The 16,915-nt window shown below is 36.0% G+C and overlaps 1 protein-coding gene across 4 annotated transcripts in view; it reads right to left on the minus strand.

Moving 5' to 3' along the window:
* Window positions 1–16,915, minus strand: part of NNT (nicotinamide nucleotide transhydrogenase) — a 100,304-nt gene that overhangs the window by 13,517 nt on the left and 69,872 nt on the right. For all 4 annotated transcript variants that reach the window (XM_017895958.1, XM_017895960.1, XM_017895961.1 and 1 more), the window contains exons 18-19: window positions 14,139–14,298; window positions 12,018–12,099 (exon numbers count right to left, since the gene is read on the minus strand). In XM_017895958.1, coding sequence (XP_017751447.1) covers window positions 12,018–12,099; window positions 14,139–14,298 — 242 coding nt within the window. The remainder of the gene's footprint in view (window positions 1–12,017; window positions 12,100–14,138; window positions 14,299–16,915) is intronic.

Genomic DNA, 16,915 nt, shown 5'->3' on the forward strand with positions numbered 1-16,915 from the left:
ATCCTTTGTAGGGACATGGATGCAGCTGGAAACCATCATTCTTAGCAAACTATCACAAGAAGAGAAAACCAAACACCGCATGTTCTCACTCATAGGTGGGAACTGAACAATGAGATCACTTGGACTCGGGAAGGGGAACATCACACACTGGGGTCTATCATGGGGAGGGGGAAGGGGGGAGGGATTGCATTGGGGAGTTATACATGATATAAATGATGAATTGATGGGTGCTGACGAGTTGATGGGTGCAGCACACCAACATGGCACAAATATACATATGTAACAAACCTGCACGTTATGCACATGTACCCTAGAACTTAAAGTATAATAAAAAAATGAAAAAAAAAAAAATATGGAACCAGCCCAAATGCCCATCAATCACTAAGTAGATAAATGAAATGTGGTATCTCAGCCATAAAAAGGAATGAAACAAATGCATTCACAGCAACCTGAATGGAACTGGAGACTAGTATTCTAAGTGAAGTAACTCAGGAATGGAAAATCAAATGGAAAATTATATTTTCTCACTCTAAGTGGGAGTTAAGCTATCAGGGCACAAACGCATAAGAACGATAATTGAACTTTAGGGACTCAGGGGAAAGGATGGGGGTGGCAAGGGATAAAAGAGTACACATTGGGTACAGTGTACACTCCTTGGGTGATGGGTGCACCAAAATCTCAGAAATCACCACTAAAAAACTTTTCCATGCAACCAAACACCTATTCCCCAAAAACCTATTGAAATTTTTTTAAAAATTTTGAATTCCTTCTGAAGATTCTAGGGCAAACTCCATTCCACGCCTTTTCCAACTTCTGCAGCCTTCCCTCTTTCCTTGGTGGGGGGCTACATCACCCCAACTTCTGCTTCCACTGTCACATCTCCTTCTCTAACTCTGATCCTCCTGCCTCCCTCTTATAATGACCCTACTGATTACACTGAGCCCACCCAATAATCCAAGAAATTCTCCCCATCTCAAAATCCTCACCTTCATCAAATCTACAAAGTCCCTTTTGCTATGTAAGGTAACATAGTTGTAGGTTTTGGGGATTCAGATGTGGACACTTTAGGAGACCACTATTCTGCCTACCACAAAGCTCTCCAGTCCTGAAATTCAGTGAACTAGGACTTCTATTTTAGCTACATAACCCAATATACACTTTGTGATTACTGTTGGATTTCAATTTTATATCCCTCCTTGATTCCAGCTTATTTTGTTTAATTTTATTTGTTTTTAATATGGCTTTTGTCACCTTTAAATTAATCCATCTGGCTACCATCTTGAGGCTTTAACTGAGGTATCTTGGACCAAATTAGAAATTAAGGACCTCTAAAAATATTAGTTCTTTTTGTGATGCCTTGATTAGCTGCAGACTGCATAAAGACAATGTTTTTGTTGAGCTAGTTGTAAAGGGTAAATAATTTTGAGCTAGTTGTAAAGGGTAAATAATTACCAACATAACCATCATGTTATGCCTAATATCCCAAAGGACCGATCATTTTATATCTACTTGCACAGTAATTTATTACACTAAACTTTATGACTCTAAAGTCAGAAAAAAAAATATGCAAGATTATTACAAGAGAATGCCAATGTTTTAAGAAAAATAACAGAATACAGTCAAATGCATAGAGATATATATGCATGCTGATGAGTCAATGTGAGTTTATAAAAAATTCTGGCACATGTAACTGGCTAATCCCCAAAATATGTATTAAAATTAATTATATCAGACACTGGTTGGCCATGATGAGCAATTTCCCGGAACTGATGGCCAAAGCTCATCAATGTTCCGTCATCACATGAAGAATATCCAGAATTTCAACATGCAAAGCCTAGCAACCTTTTAGTTCTTCTCTTTCAACTATGAAAATTAACTTTTATTATGCAAATGCTTAAAAAAGAATCAGCTATCTGTCACCATGATAAGATCCTACAGAGGAAAATAACTAAAATAAGGTCATAGAAAGATCTTGCGGGCTTTCAGAATTCTTCCTTTATGCATCTACTTCTTAGTATACAATAACATAACTGGTTGACATGACTGTGCTCTCCTAACTAAGAGTTCCTTGAGAATAGGAACAAACCATGTCTTATTTATCAGTTCCTGCCACTCTATTGCAGGGACTCAATTAAAGAGAGAGAAGGAGAGAAGGAGTTTTAAACAACACAATGTGCCCAATAAAGTATACTGATTTATATACTTTCTATGTCTCTTTTTAGAGAAAGGATTTAGAAAAGCAGTATAAGGTAGCAGTTCAGAGTTCTAGCTTGCCACTGCCAGGTTCAAAGCATTTGAACAATTTACTTCTGTGCACCTCCATTCCCTCACATGTACCATGGGATTGATAATAAAATCTCCTCAGAGGACTATTGAGGGATTTAAGTGATGTAGTTTGTGTAAAAAGCTTTTCATACAAGGTGCTTTAGACCAACACCTGGCAGACATAAGTGTTCAATAAATGTACACAGCAATTATCCTGTTCACATACATTTTTGTATAATATAAATGTTCGTCTGTGTTTTCAAATAAATGCATATTTTAATAATCACTTAATATAAAGAAGCACACATTTTCACATTAAAACAAATGTTGATTTAAAGTCAACACTTACTGGGTTGCTTTTCTAATTTTATCTTGTAATGCAAGTAAAATCAATAGAGTCCAATAAAAGCCAGAAATTATTTGTATTTGCAGCTACATCAAAAGTATTTAAAAAACTATACAGTCAATCTAGATTGAGGCCAATAATTATCAATGTTGGGCTCCCTGGGAACTTGGTCAAAACTAACATTCAAATACTTTGATAGAGTCAAATTTCAAAAGATCATTTTTAACCATTTAACTGATATGATTAGGCAAAAATGTATTGTTTCTTTTGTTGATAGACACAAATGTGATCAAGTTAGGATAATCTCTTCACTATCTTGAAGCAAAAAAAACAAAAACAAAAAATTCAACACTATTTGCTATTTTCCTCTCTCAAATATGAAAAAAATAAAGCCTTTCATGGAACATTAGATGATAAAAAAGCTTAGGCTTCAGTCATCAATTAAGAATAGACCCAGGCAAAGTTCAAAAAAAGTAGAATAATCTACTCAAATGAAACAACCTGATCTTCAGAACCGTTTAAATTAACCAAGGAAGAATAAAAACAAATAAGAGTATATACAAGAACTATTCATGAATACTGAGTATACTTGGTAAAATGTGAAAAAGAAGAAATTCAAAAGTACTATTTTTTAAAACCTCTTTTATAATACATGATGACATAAACTTCATTCTTTAGAGGTTTTCGCAACTTCACATTAGATTTCAGATACCACATGCTTTAAAGGGGACACAACAACAGAAATTTCCATGATCACAGACCATGGAGACAATATGTCCTGACCAGGGTACTTAACAGAAGTTTTCTTGGGTATGTGAGGCCATTAAAGAATATAAAACATTCACCGCATGCATCCTACCAAAACTGTTCAAACAATGTTTTGCTTCTTGTATTATGGAAATATCCAGACCTAGTTTAGCAATAAACTATTAAGAATGTTTAATTAAATCAAGCATCCCAATTCAACAGTTATACAAAGAAACTATAAGTACAATTGGGCCCCTTTCTAAACTATTTAGAGTACTTTTTCCATTTTGCAGCTTCTTGCTATTATACATAGTGACAAGGATTAACAGATTTTTTTGAAAAAAGCTCTTTACAACCTTCAACTATTTGCTTACATGTTTTGTGAGTCACGATGCAAAATTTATGTCCGTACTCCAGATGTTCAGAGTTACTTTCCCTTATTTTACTCTGTTTTACATTTTAAAATCAAGCTGGATATAGGACAAGGTACACTGATAGCATTTTGGAATTCTGCCTTCCCAATACTATCATCCCACAATTTTCCTAAATATGTTATGATAACCTTCTAGGAGGTTGACAAAGTAAACAAAATACATAAACAGAAAATAAAAAGAAGGCTCATTTGTTAAATGTCTACTAACTTCTCCTGTTTTAAAACTACAAATATTTAAACATCCATAAAACCTTAATGGTTTAAATAGAACTTAAAGATCTTCCAGTCTTCCAACTGCTTCTTAAGGTAGGAATTCTTCATTTAGAAATTATACCAAAAATGTTTGCACAGTGTTCTGTCCCAAAAACAGGTTGGAAATTCCACTGTGGATACAATAAAGAGTCCCTAGTATGGGCTATACCTCAAGGACCTGTGGAATTCTGTTTGTATGTGGCAGTGTTACATTCTGAGGAGGGTCACTGGAGGTAATCAAATGATTTGTTACTATATTCAATATTTTTTTACATTTAATTATGCATTTCACTTGTGAAAAATATGATAGGCTCACTGAAAAGGCAGGTTTCTTTGGTTTATCACATGCTGATCAGAACTTCTGGTGACAGTTTTAAATCACGCTTATTAAAAGCACAAGGAAAAGGGTTTTTTTTATTAAGGAATCATTTTAGTGAGTCAGTTCTGAATAAAAATTTCCAAATCATGGTGTCAGCAGGGTAATTGTTCCGGTTAGATAAATAATCTTTGGTGGCGAAAAGGCCTGGACCAACTGGGTGGGGCTAGTCTATCCATCTGAAGGGAAATATGGTAAGAAGTGAAAAAAAAAAACAAATCCTGATGAGGCACTTGCTGTCCACAAAAACTAATGAATGAGATACGTTGTAGAGTCAACATCTCTGGTGAGGCTTTCCAGGCAAAGGAATAAACACCTAGATTTCTAAAACTATCAGAGTCCTTCTTAGAAGCAGCAGTTCTGATGAATTCACTCATACAATTCCTAGTGAAAAAAAAAGTGTTCATTTAATTTCCTAGAACTTTCCAAAAGCCAGAATTAAAGAACACTTTGTACTTTTCTTTTTTTTAAGGCAAATAAGGGCTGAACTGCTACTCTGTTTCTGAAGCCTGCTGTTCATCACGGCCTTCCCTTCTTCGGAAAAAAATATATATATATGAAAGAGCTTACGAAAACATCTCAGGGGAACAATTTTTCTAATGCAGAATAATAGACCTTGTCTTATGAATGTGAATGAGGAAATGTTTGACAGGTTACAGTCACATTTTCCATCGTACATGTGACCTGTGACACTGAGGCCACCCAAAGAGGTGAGTAAGAAGGATCAGCTCAGATGGTCTCGTGCAAACATCAATGCAGTCCTCTATAAAACCATGTCCCAAAACTACCTTTTCCATTCTGAGGAGAGTAATTATAGATTGTGCCCAAATCTAGTTTTCCCATCGCTTAACCAAATCCAACTACCAGGCCCAGAATAGAAACTGTATGACTACTGACACTGTTTTGATTTTTAAATAGTCAACAAGATTATGAAGAATGATATCAGAAAGAAAGAATTCAATTTGCAACTAACTCTCGAATATTACATTCTGGCATATTATAATATGGGAGATTTAGTTAAAATTATACATAATTTCACCTTTCTGTCTGAATAATTTTTATGATGCTATTGAATGGCTCTTGGAATGTAATGGCTAATGAGCTCAATAAAATGAAAATTATTTATAAGCAAGATCCTTATTTAATTGTTCACACGAACTTCATTGTAAAAACTAAGCTCAAAGAATTTCCTGTAACTAATACTAGAACCAGAAGCCAAAAATCACCCTGATGGTCAGTGACAATGAGTTCATCAATAGTTAAGAGTTTTTTCCTCAGACCACAGGAATGCCTGTGACAACAGTTTATAAGGAATGCGTCCTAGAGTGGTATGACCGAAAGAGGCTTTACAAAGCACCTAAAGCACAGGCTTTAACCCAGTATTCTGTTCTTTCCACCATACCAATATGCTGTAGGCAAGATAAAGCCAATCTGGGATGAAGGTGGCCACTTTCTAGGAGCATAACAGACACCTTTGATCTGGGAGATTACTAGCAACTCCACACAATAGGTTGAACATAGATGTGAGTGAATGCACATACTTTCTTTAGTTTTCCTCTCTTCCATCAAAAGTTTCATTCATTTGACCAGTTATACAAATAACCCATACCCACTATCCTGCCACCATGTTTTTCGAGAAGGCAGCCCCAGTGCAAAGTGCAAAGAAACACACCACATTCTTTGAGAAAATCAAAAGTGCTGGCTAATTCAAGGCCAAATAGTGGCAGCTATAACTTTGAAATTCTGATACAATAACCTATGCTACAGCTGTTCTCTGGTTTTTCAAGTAGCATTGAAATTGGAGACAAATGGGGTTATAATCTCCAATTCAGATTATCTTGAAGTCTATTAATTAATCAATTAATTAGTTAATTAATGTAAATTCCATAAGACCAGGAATTTTCAGCTGTTGTCTTCACTGAGGTATCCCCTGGACCTACAACAGTAGCCTGGGAAAGAATGCTATATATTATAATTATTTGTTCAATGAATGGTTATGGATATGAATAGTGGTATCTGTATTTTATAAAAGTATTACAAAGCTGACATGAAACTGCTAAATAATGTCTATCTCGTTATTCAAATACTATACGAGATAATTTCAACTGGCCTAGTTTCTATTCTCGTCAGAAGTATGTAACTTTATTGCTTTACCAATTTGCAAGCCTTGACTCTTCCTCCACCCAAAAACATAACAAATCTAAGAAGACTGAACTTTGTTTATCTGAATCACATTTATCCATGAAACTCAGGAAAATCCTGGCCTAATGTGGTGGCTCATGCCTGTAATCCCAGCACTCTGGGAAGCCAAGGTGGGTGGATCACCTGAGGTCAGGAGTTTGAGATCAGCCTGGTCAACATGATGAAACCCCGTTTCCACTAAAAATACAAAAATTAGTTGGGCGTGATGGTGCATGCCTGTAATCCCAGCTACTTGGGAGGCTGAGGTGGGAGAATCACTTCAATCTAGGAGGCAGAGCTTGCAGTGAGCCAAGATCACGCCACTGCACTCCAAGCTGGGTGACAGAGTGAAATTTCAACAACAACAACAAAAAAATCCAGTTAGTTAGATGGACAAAATATTTTATATTTTCAAGTATCTTCAAAGAATCAATTTCTAAGTAAAAATAACATGTATTTAAACCTATAGCCATATTACACAGGACTGTAAAACATTATTAGACTGCAAATACCACAGGCAGCTAGATGTGTTTAGACAGTATATAAAAAATAAATGAAAATATTTATTTTTAAAAATATGCAAGATATTTCAGCTTGTAAAAAGTTTAAAATATCTCCTGGACAGCTAACTACTCCTTGTATTCTTACTGCTACTCTACTTGTCTTAGCATGCTATCACATTAAATGGAATTCATTCATTGATTGATCTGTTAATAGTGATTTCTTCATAACTATAAACTTCTGAGAATTAGATTTATTCATCCTTATATGCTCAGTACCTAGCAACAAATTTCTCAGTAAGTTATTAATAGAAGGATGTGGTAGAACATTAACATGAAAGCAATACATAACATCAGTTAGTCACTCAAAGAAGTTGAAGCCAGGTGCGGTGGCTCACGCCTGTAATCCCAGCACTTTGGGAGGCCGAGGCAGGTGGATCACTTGAGGTCAGGAGTTCGAGACCAGCCTGGCCAACATGGCAAAACCCCATCTCTACCAAAAATACAAAAATCAGCCAGGTGTGGTGTGTGCCTACAGCCCCAGCTACTTGGCAGGCTGAGGCAAGAGAATCGCTTTGAACCCAGGCGGCAGAGTTTGCAGTGAGCTGAAATCATGCCACTGCCCTCCAGCCTGGGTGACAACAGTGAAACTCCATCTCAAAAACAAAATAATAAGTTGAAAGGTATTTAATAAATTCATATGACTTCTGTGATAATTCAAGCAATAATGATTTATAGAAAGAAAATCAAGAATTAATTAATTATAAAAAAGAAAAAAAATTCTACCCCCCCCTTTTTTTTTTTTTTTTGAGATGGGAGTCTCGCTCTGGGTCACCCAAGGCTGGAGTGCAGTGGCCATGGGATTCTCGGCTTCATGCAAAGCTTTGCCCCCTGGGTTCACGCCATTTCTCCTGCTTCCAGCCTTTCCCGAGGTTAGGCTGGGGACTCAGGTGCCACCACACACCCGGCTAATTTTTTTGTACTTTTAGTAGAGACGGTGTTGTTTGTTTCACCATGTTAAGCAGGATGATCCTTTCAATCTCCTGACCTCCTGATCCCCCTGCTCAAGCCTCCCAAAAGTGCTTTGGGATACAGGCATCTCTACCCCTTTTAAATTACTCAATGGGAACCACTATCTCTGCTCTTACAATGAAAAAGGCCTTCATAATAATCAATCCAAAATTGGGAAGGAAAAATAAAAAATATCTGTGGCTCTTATGGTCATAAGATTGTTGTCATTTAAAATCCTTTTAACATCAAGTAGAAGTTAGGGTAAGCTATATAGGCATTCTGGGCTACTGAAGCAAATTTGATATCTTGGCCACTTAAAGAAGTCTAAGCCAGTGACTTTCATGGACATTCTAAATGGAGGTTTTCTTGTTCATGGAAATGGTCATGTGCTTTATTATATAATCTTAGTTTCGTGAGCTTGTTGATGACTATGGGGTTGCAAAGTAAAAGGAAACAGGCATGTCTCTAAAATATCATGGGCCTTGGAAGCCAGACAAGACTGTTTATGGACAAGATTGCGATTTTCTTGGCACCACTTGGGCGTAACTTAATTGATGGGACCAATCATATGGTCCAACACTGGCACATTTTCACAGGGGGTGTGGTGGGAATATGGTCACCACATTTCTGGATGGGCTAAGGCATGGGGCTGGGGTCCTGGGGGCACAAAGACCTACTAAACTCCAGAAGTCCCAGGCCAGTTTACTTTCAATTGAACACCGTGGGAAGCTCCACAGATGTTGATGAAAGGGGACTAAATTTACTGCAAACTGTAAAATACAGATTTATTTTCATCAAAACTACGAGGTAACTGCTAAAGCCATCTCTTGTTCAACACAGACATTTTTGCCCTTAAAAAAAAAAAGGGGAAAAAAGCTTAGGCAATCTATGGTATATATTATATTTCCTAACTTCGTAAGGGGAAAATTTGCATTCTTCTGTGAAAAGTAACACATTACAAGGAAATCACCAAGTTTCTACAATCTCTTTCAATAAAAAAAATTCACACAGAAAAATATTGATTGTCTATGGTTCATTTATTTTGAAGAATAGGTCCTTTTCATTTAATTCAAATTGGGAAGATTTACATAATTTGTTACAAAGTTTATGTGAAATTTCAACATATATTTAGTAAAAACTAAATATATTAATATATTTTCCTTTAATTATGAAAGGTGAAAGATGGACTATAAATAACTTTACAAATAGGGAAAAACTAGACTGAAAATTAATAATTCTTATTTTGATCCTACATAATTAAATTATTAATAAATTTATAAAAGTATTTGAACTATGTTAACAATTATGTGAAGCAATGAAAAGCTCTCTCATGAAAAGTCTTTGGTCTTATTCACACAATTACTTCAATAAAAAATGTAGAACTGAAAAGTATTCATATATGTATAATTATATATTTTTCATAAACCTTTCATCAAATAATTACTTTTCCCAAGCAGTGTCACAGAAATCATCCTACAACAGTAGTTTATATCATGTCCTCATAGATAAAATTCTAATTTTAATCAGATCAGAAACAAAAAATTCATTTGTCTTATCCTTTTTCCTTTCAGATCATTTTTCCCATCTCTCTTATTTCCTTTGACATTTCCCTTAAGGTCCTGTCTTCCTTCAAGCTGCACTACAGTCATGATGCTCTTCACTCCACATCCACTTATTTAACACTGGACTGATTTTCCAAGATGTCTGGTTAACCTAGGCTGATCAACGGGTTACAAGAGAGGTATGTCAAATTAATCCTTCCCTTCCCTAAGGATAACTAAGACATGAAAGGCATTTTTCTTTCTCTATTATGATTGCCACTCATCTCCTAAACATTTATATGGTGAAAGAGGGCATTACGAATACATTAGATTTTTTCACATGTGGACTGAATAGAGAAAGCAGTTTCTTTTTAGAAAAATCATAAAACGTTGTTTAACACATCCTTTTCACTTGCAGGCCTACAAATGTTCTCAGTAGCAAAATGATGGCTTTAAAAGCACAGCTTAATATCCTCTGTAAAACTGGAATAAGTAACTAAAAGTAGACTTCTTATGTAAAATTTAAAATAAAGTCAATGACTTTTCTCATCATCTATCTTCAATTCATCTAAGATTCTCAATAAACATGAAAATCATATCACAGAAATGCTGGTCCCACCACAAAATAGTATTTTGATTCTATATATTTGACAAACACAAACTATAGATTGGAGGAAGGAGTGAGAGAAGAAAGGAAGCATAGGAAAGAAAGGAAGGAAGAAATAAAAGTGCAGCTGACATAACTGCTGACACTAATACAATTAGGGTAGCCCCCTGATTTCATCATCTAAGTTTCTTTCACCACTACTAGTAGCTGGGACATTCCAGCCAGAGATTAGGATTCTGCATCCAGTCCAGCACAAGTACTCTGGCTGGCTCTAGGAACACTGTTTGGCTTATTTTCTCATCAGATGATGCTTTTGTCTTCAGACAAAAGCATAAGGTTGATGTCTAAAACTTTTATGAACAGAAATTAACAGTTTTGTCCACAAACATTACCATCCTGGTAAACAAACTAATTCTATTTAATGAGTTACCCTGTCTCTCTGACTTACAGTGTCACATCAATGCAACTGCTAGTGAACCAGCCTCCCCACAAAACAGGCAGCAGTTGCCCTACCAGGGATAACTCATAGGATATCTTCTCTGACTCCTAAGTAATATGAGAGTTCCAGAACAGGGACCCAAAGGTGAGCAGGACAGATGCAAAGTACCTTGAGGGTCACCACATTCATCACCCAATGGCCCTATTTGTACGTTCCTCAAACACTTTATCCAACATCATGGAGAATAAGCTAGTAAAACGGAGTCCCTCAACTTTGCCATTCTGCTTAATATCCTCCCAAGAGCAGACCAATGCCCAAATGGCAAGTGGCAGGAACAGCTGCTGCTCTGATTCATATTTCAAAACATGAATAGCTTTATGAAAAGAACACTTTCAGCAGTCTTTTCCACCCTGAGTATATAAGAGCTAACTCAGCAAAACAGTAACCAGCACACAGGTTTATTACTTGATCTTGCTCTTCAAGGCCTCTCTTTTAAGACCTTTTGTCTTTATTCAGTGTGACCAGAAACCAAAAAGATACAACTTGATGTACTTAAAATGCTTCGCTTGACCTCTTTCCTCAAATCAAACCACAGAGAAACAAGACTTTTGATTTCCCCATTAATAAATATTCAAGAATTTGGAATAATAAATTTTCCTTTTCTAAAATGAGTCAATAATATTTGAGTTGATGCTAATCCAGGGACAGCAAAATCTAAATAGTAAGACTAAGACCAGAATATGGCTTGTTCGTTAACAACTTAACTTCTTTACCTAGGATTACATATGTAAAACACCACTTTAAGAAACAGTCATCTTTTTCAGAAGCCATTTACAGCTGACCCTTGAACAACATGGGTTTGAGCTGCGAGGGTCCACTTATCCACAGATTTTCTTCTGCCGCTGTCACTCATGAGAGGAAGACGAACTCCTCCTCTTCCTCCTTCTTCTCATCTCACTCAACATAAAGACAAGGATTAAAACCTTTATGATGATCCACTTCCACTTAAGGAATAGCAAATATATTTTCTCTTCCTTATGACTTTCTTACTAACATTTTCCTTTCTCTACTATTTAATACATATAACATAAAATTTGTTAATGGATACACATTTTGTTTATGCTATCAGTAAGCATTCTGATCATCAGTAGGCCATTAGTAGGCACATTTTTGAAGATTCAAAAGTTATATATGGATCTTTAATTGTATGGGCGGGTCAGTGCCCTAACCCCTACATTGTTCAAGGGTTCACTCTATTTCCTTTTCTCCACACACACATCTTTACACACACTGCAAGCCTCTCCACTGCAAACTCTTACCTGATTTTTTTGCCTTGCTCAGTGAGCATCTTTACCAAATCAGCAATGGGGTATTGAGCTTTGGCTGCACAGAGACCATAGCCTGCAAGGAACATTAAGAACACAGAAGAATGTATATTTTATTTTGAAATTACATGAAGTACAACTTCTCTCTTGATCAAAACACATGTTTATGCCAACAGAGGCAATCATTTAACAGGACTAGAAATGAAAGCAAACTTATAAGCTTGGCTTTTAAAAATATTGCCCTAAATTTGAAATTGAAAATGTAATGATTGCTCCTCAATCTTCTGTAGTGTCTAATACTGCTGTGCACCCCCACCCCCGACACTGCACATACCCTTGGGTGTTCCCTCTCATCTCTTTCTCTGTCTCTCTCTGTCTCTCTCTCTCTCTCGTGTTTTTAACTCTCTTCATACTTGGCTTTGATGACACTGCAGTCCCCTGTCCCAGCCTAACTTTGTTATTATTCTTCCTCTAGTTCCTTCAATAGTTTATCTCCTTCTTTTCTCCACTTATATGACAAAGCTTCCAAAGGGCTTTAACTTTGCCCCTCACAATCTCCTTGAAAACCTCAGCTTATCTCATGACTTCAACAACCATCTGATGATTCCCAATCTGTCCGCAGGCTTGACCTGTCATTTGTGCCCCAGTATAACATGCCTCTTGTCCCATCTCCACCTCAAATTTAATATCTCAAGAAAAGAACTCAAAATTTTCTCCCCACACTCCAAAAACTGTTTCCATATTTCTGATGTTATTACAGGTATAACGAAGAACTTCAGTCATCTTCACTGCCTTTTCTGTCCATTCTACCTGCACAATGAAGCTCACATCTGTCCCCACTTTTCTATCCCCATTTTTTCAAATGCCAAGTCTCTGCTCAAGCTATTTCCACTGGCTTCTCCCATCCCAACACCATCTATCCTCTAAGGCCTAAAAACAAATCCTCACCTCCCTACAAACCTTCATAGGTTTCTTGTGATCAAAAAATTGTCCACATAGTTCAGTTTAGCCCTTATCATAACCCACCTTGCATTACTGATCTACCTATCTGACTTCATCATTAGATGGAAAATGCCTAGAGGAAATAGATTGTGTCCTCTACATCTTTACACCTTTATACTCCAGTACAGCATTGCTCAACGGGTAAGACCAATGACACTTGGGGTGTGATGATTCATTATGCAGCAGTGCCCCACACATTACAGTACATTTCATTTATCTGCTTCCATCCACTAACTGACAGTAGCATTCCCATCTTTGGACAACCAAAAACCCAAATACACCTATTTCAAATGTCCCTAAAAAGTGATATTGTCCCAAGTTGAGAAAGCTTACACTATAACATTCAACTCAGCTAATGTCTCCTATTTTTACTTCAGTACATAACTAACTAGTAAACTACTCACATGTCAAATCAGTAGATTTTCTTTACAGAAAACTCATTTGATAACATGATAGAGTTAAAATCTTAATCTGAAACCAATGTATTACCCATAATACCACAGTATTCTGTGATAACAGTGAAGAGCTAAAACTCAGATAACTAGAAAATTGAGGCCTAGAGAGATTAAATGACTTGGGTAATGTCACATATATTAAGAATTCTTAATTAAGAACAAAAGTGAGGTATCGTGACTCCAAACCAAGCACTTTCTACTAGGCCACATTGCCTCATTTTGTTGAAAACCACATGATTCTTGATGATTTTTTAAATAATCATTTTTGAAAAAGAATAACATTTATTGAGCAACTCTAATGAGTGGGCTAAAGATTTTCACATACTATATCTAATTTAATCTTGACAATGGGCCCAAAAATTACCAATGAGAAAAAAAAAAAGACTTGAAAATGATGTAAACATGTACACATAATCACAGAAAGACACGGCTAGAACCCACTGTAAGAATTTATAGAATTACCATGTGATCTCCAGAATATTAACTTAAACTGGGAATTCTCAGTATTTTTCACTTAGTAATCATAGAATTGCTATTAAGTTTCCATCATATTTTCAAAACTAAAGAAGTTTCAATTCTACTTTCCTATTATAAGAAATTTTAACGTCATCAATGATAACAGCTCTATAGGTTATTTGCTTTTGCTTTTTTTCTTTACCTGGTGTAATAATAATGCTATTAGCTTCTCGAATCATATCAATTGCATTGTCAAGGTTGATTTCCGTATGTGTGCCAGAAATTTCCATGGGTTTTCCACCAGCTGTTGAAGTGGTACCATAGCCTCCAAGAATCACGTTAGCCAGGGAGCGATTCATTGCCTGGAGAGCCAAATTATCAGCTGTGAGAGTTTAATCCACATAACTTTTTGAGAATGGTACAAATGTTGTGTATATGATATTTGGAATCATTTTAAAAGGTTTATTTGATCATTTACAATATTTTAACCAGATAAATTTCAGCTGGTTTCTGAAAATCACTTAAAAAATTTAAATGACAGAAGATATCTGAGAACCACATTATATTTTTCCTTATCAAATCAATTGCAAACTGATATATTTTCAGTAAAACAGTCAATAGAAACAAAGAACTTAATAAAAAATTATCAGTAAAATTCATAAAGTAATGAAAAAAATCATATCTACTTATTACTGCCTGAATGCTGATTGAGCAATTTTATCTCTCAGCTGAATTCTGCTATAGATTCCATCTTCACATATACCAGCTGTGAAGAAGCAACTGGTAAGAATCAAAAGAGTAAAGATCCACTTCGTCTAGAATATTGCTGCTCTCTGTCGTCAAGAAAATAGAAATATGGGGGTTGATACTGTCTTATTTTCCAAATCAATTATAGCTCCATAAAGCCCCATACTTAAGTTTTAATAGAAGTAACTGGGTTCATCATTAGGACTCTAAAATATTTCACTTCCAAATAGGTAGAAGAATAAGGTTATACGCTCTTTAAAATTTATACTCACTCTTTTAACTAGAAAAATAATCATAAAAGAAAAATAAGAGAAATGAACTTCTCATGCTCATTTATAATCACTCAAGAATGTACCATAGGAATGCCACTGCTGAAATATGTGACAATAACTGATGTGGTTTTGAAAACAGTTCATTTATAGACCTCTAGATGTGGGGTAGTTCTGAGTAATCAAATGCATTTTAAGATTTCAAGTCACTACATGTGATCAAAACAGTCATTCTACATGATCATNCTTTAAAATTTATACTCACTCTTTTAACTAGAAAATAATCATAAAAGAAAATAAGAGAAATGAACTTCTCATGCTCATTTATAATCACTCAAGAATGTACCATAGGAATGCCACTGCTGAAATATGTGACAATAACTGATGTGGTTTTGAAAACAGTTCATTTATAGACCTCTAGATGTGGGGTAGTTCTGAGTAATCAAATGCATTTTAAGATTTCAAGTCACTACATGTGATCAAAACAGTCATTCTACATGATCATAACTGACTTTATCACTTCAGAAAAAATTTCCAATAACTTATTAAACTCTATTTTAAGTGCTGTAATAAATATATTATTCATTCATTATATCACTTAAAAGCTATATAAGTGTCAATCTATTGCTTGCTTTTAAAATACAACACTTTAGTATTAAAAAAGTAAAAAAGTACCAAGATCTTCAATGATAAATACCACATCGAGAAAACTATGGCCGCCCCACACAATGATGGCTCAGCCTGCTACCAGCTTGGTGGAGACATTTTCATTATGCTGAGTAGGGCCCAGGCAAAGGCAGTGAGGAAAAGGTACACAGAAGATGAGCAAGAAGCCATACTTTAATAAAGCCTAAATAACATAAATTTCAAAGATGATGAATCAAAATGTTGCCAGAATTGTAATTGCTCTTTCAACCTAAACTCTATTTATCAGATACAACATTGACATTTTACAGAGCCCAAAGTCTGACAAATTTGTCTAAGATTATTACAAAAAAAATAAAACCTGAAATGTCTTTACATGTATTATTAATGGATAAGAAGGTGAAAGAATTAAAGTAATGCCTTTTTTTTTTTTTTTTTTTTTGAGATGGAGTCTCGCTCTGTCACCCAGGTTGGAGTGTAGTGGCATGATCTCGGCTCACTGTAACATCCATCCCCTGGGTTCAAGAGATTTTCCTGCCTCATTCTCCAGAGTGGCTGGGATTACAGGTGCACACCACCACATCTGGCTAACTTTTTATATATTTGGTAGAAATTGGGTTTCACCATGTTGGCCAGGCTGGTCTCAAACTCCTGACCACAAGTGATCTGCCTGCCTTGGCCTCCCAAAGTGCTGGGATTACAGGAATGAGCCACCATGCCTGGCTAAAGTAATGCTTTTAATTAAGTTCAAAATCTCAAGCTGACATGATGTTTTAAATTCCTAACACATTCCTCCCATATTTAAATCCAACATTTAATGAAAATCCATATAGCCACATCTGAGACTTCCCAAACATTCAACTCATTGATGTAGATTAATCCTTTCTAGTTTTGAATTATACAATTCCGAAACTGTTATCAAAATAAATGTTCTACCAAATTGTTGCCCTTAAAAATTGATTTAAAGGACTATTTCGGACATTAAGATATTTCTGTCATAGATAACTTTTCTAAAAAAAAATGGGGGGGGGGGCCGGAGCAAGATGGCCGAATAGGAACAGCTCCAGTCTCCAACTCCCAACGCGAGCGACACAGAAGACCGGTGATTTCTGCATTTTCAACTGAGGTACTGGGGTCATCTCACTAGGGAGTGCCGGACAATCGGTGCTGGTCAGCTGCTGCAGCCTGACCAGCGAGAGCTGAAGCAGGGCAAGGCATCGCCTCACCTGGAAGCGTAAGGGGGAAGGGGATCCATTTTCCTAGCCAGGGGAACTGAGACACACAACACCTGGAAAATCGGGTAACTCCCACCCCAATA

Source organism: Rhinopithecus bieti, unplaced genomic scaffold (genome assembly GCF_001698545.2).
Source record: "Rhinopithecus bieti isolate Rb0 unplaced genomic scaffold, ASM169854v2 scaffold_28024, whole genome shotgun sequence".
In the NCBI taxonomy this organism is placed as follows: Eukaryota; Metazoa; Chordata; class Mammalia; order Primates; family Cercopithecidae; genus Rhinopithecus; species Rhinopithecus bieti.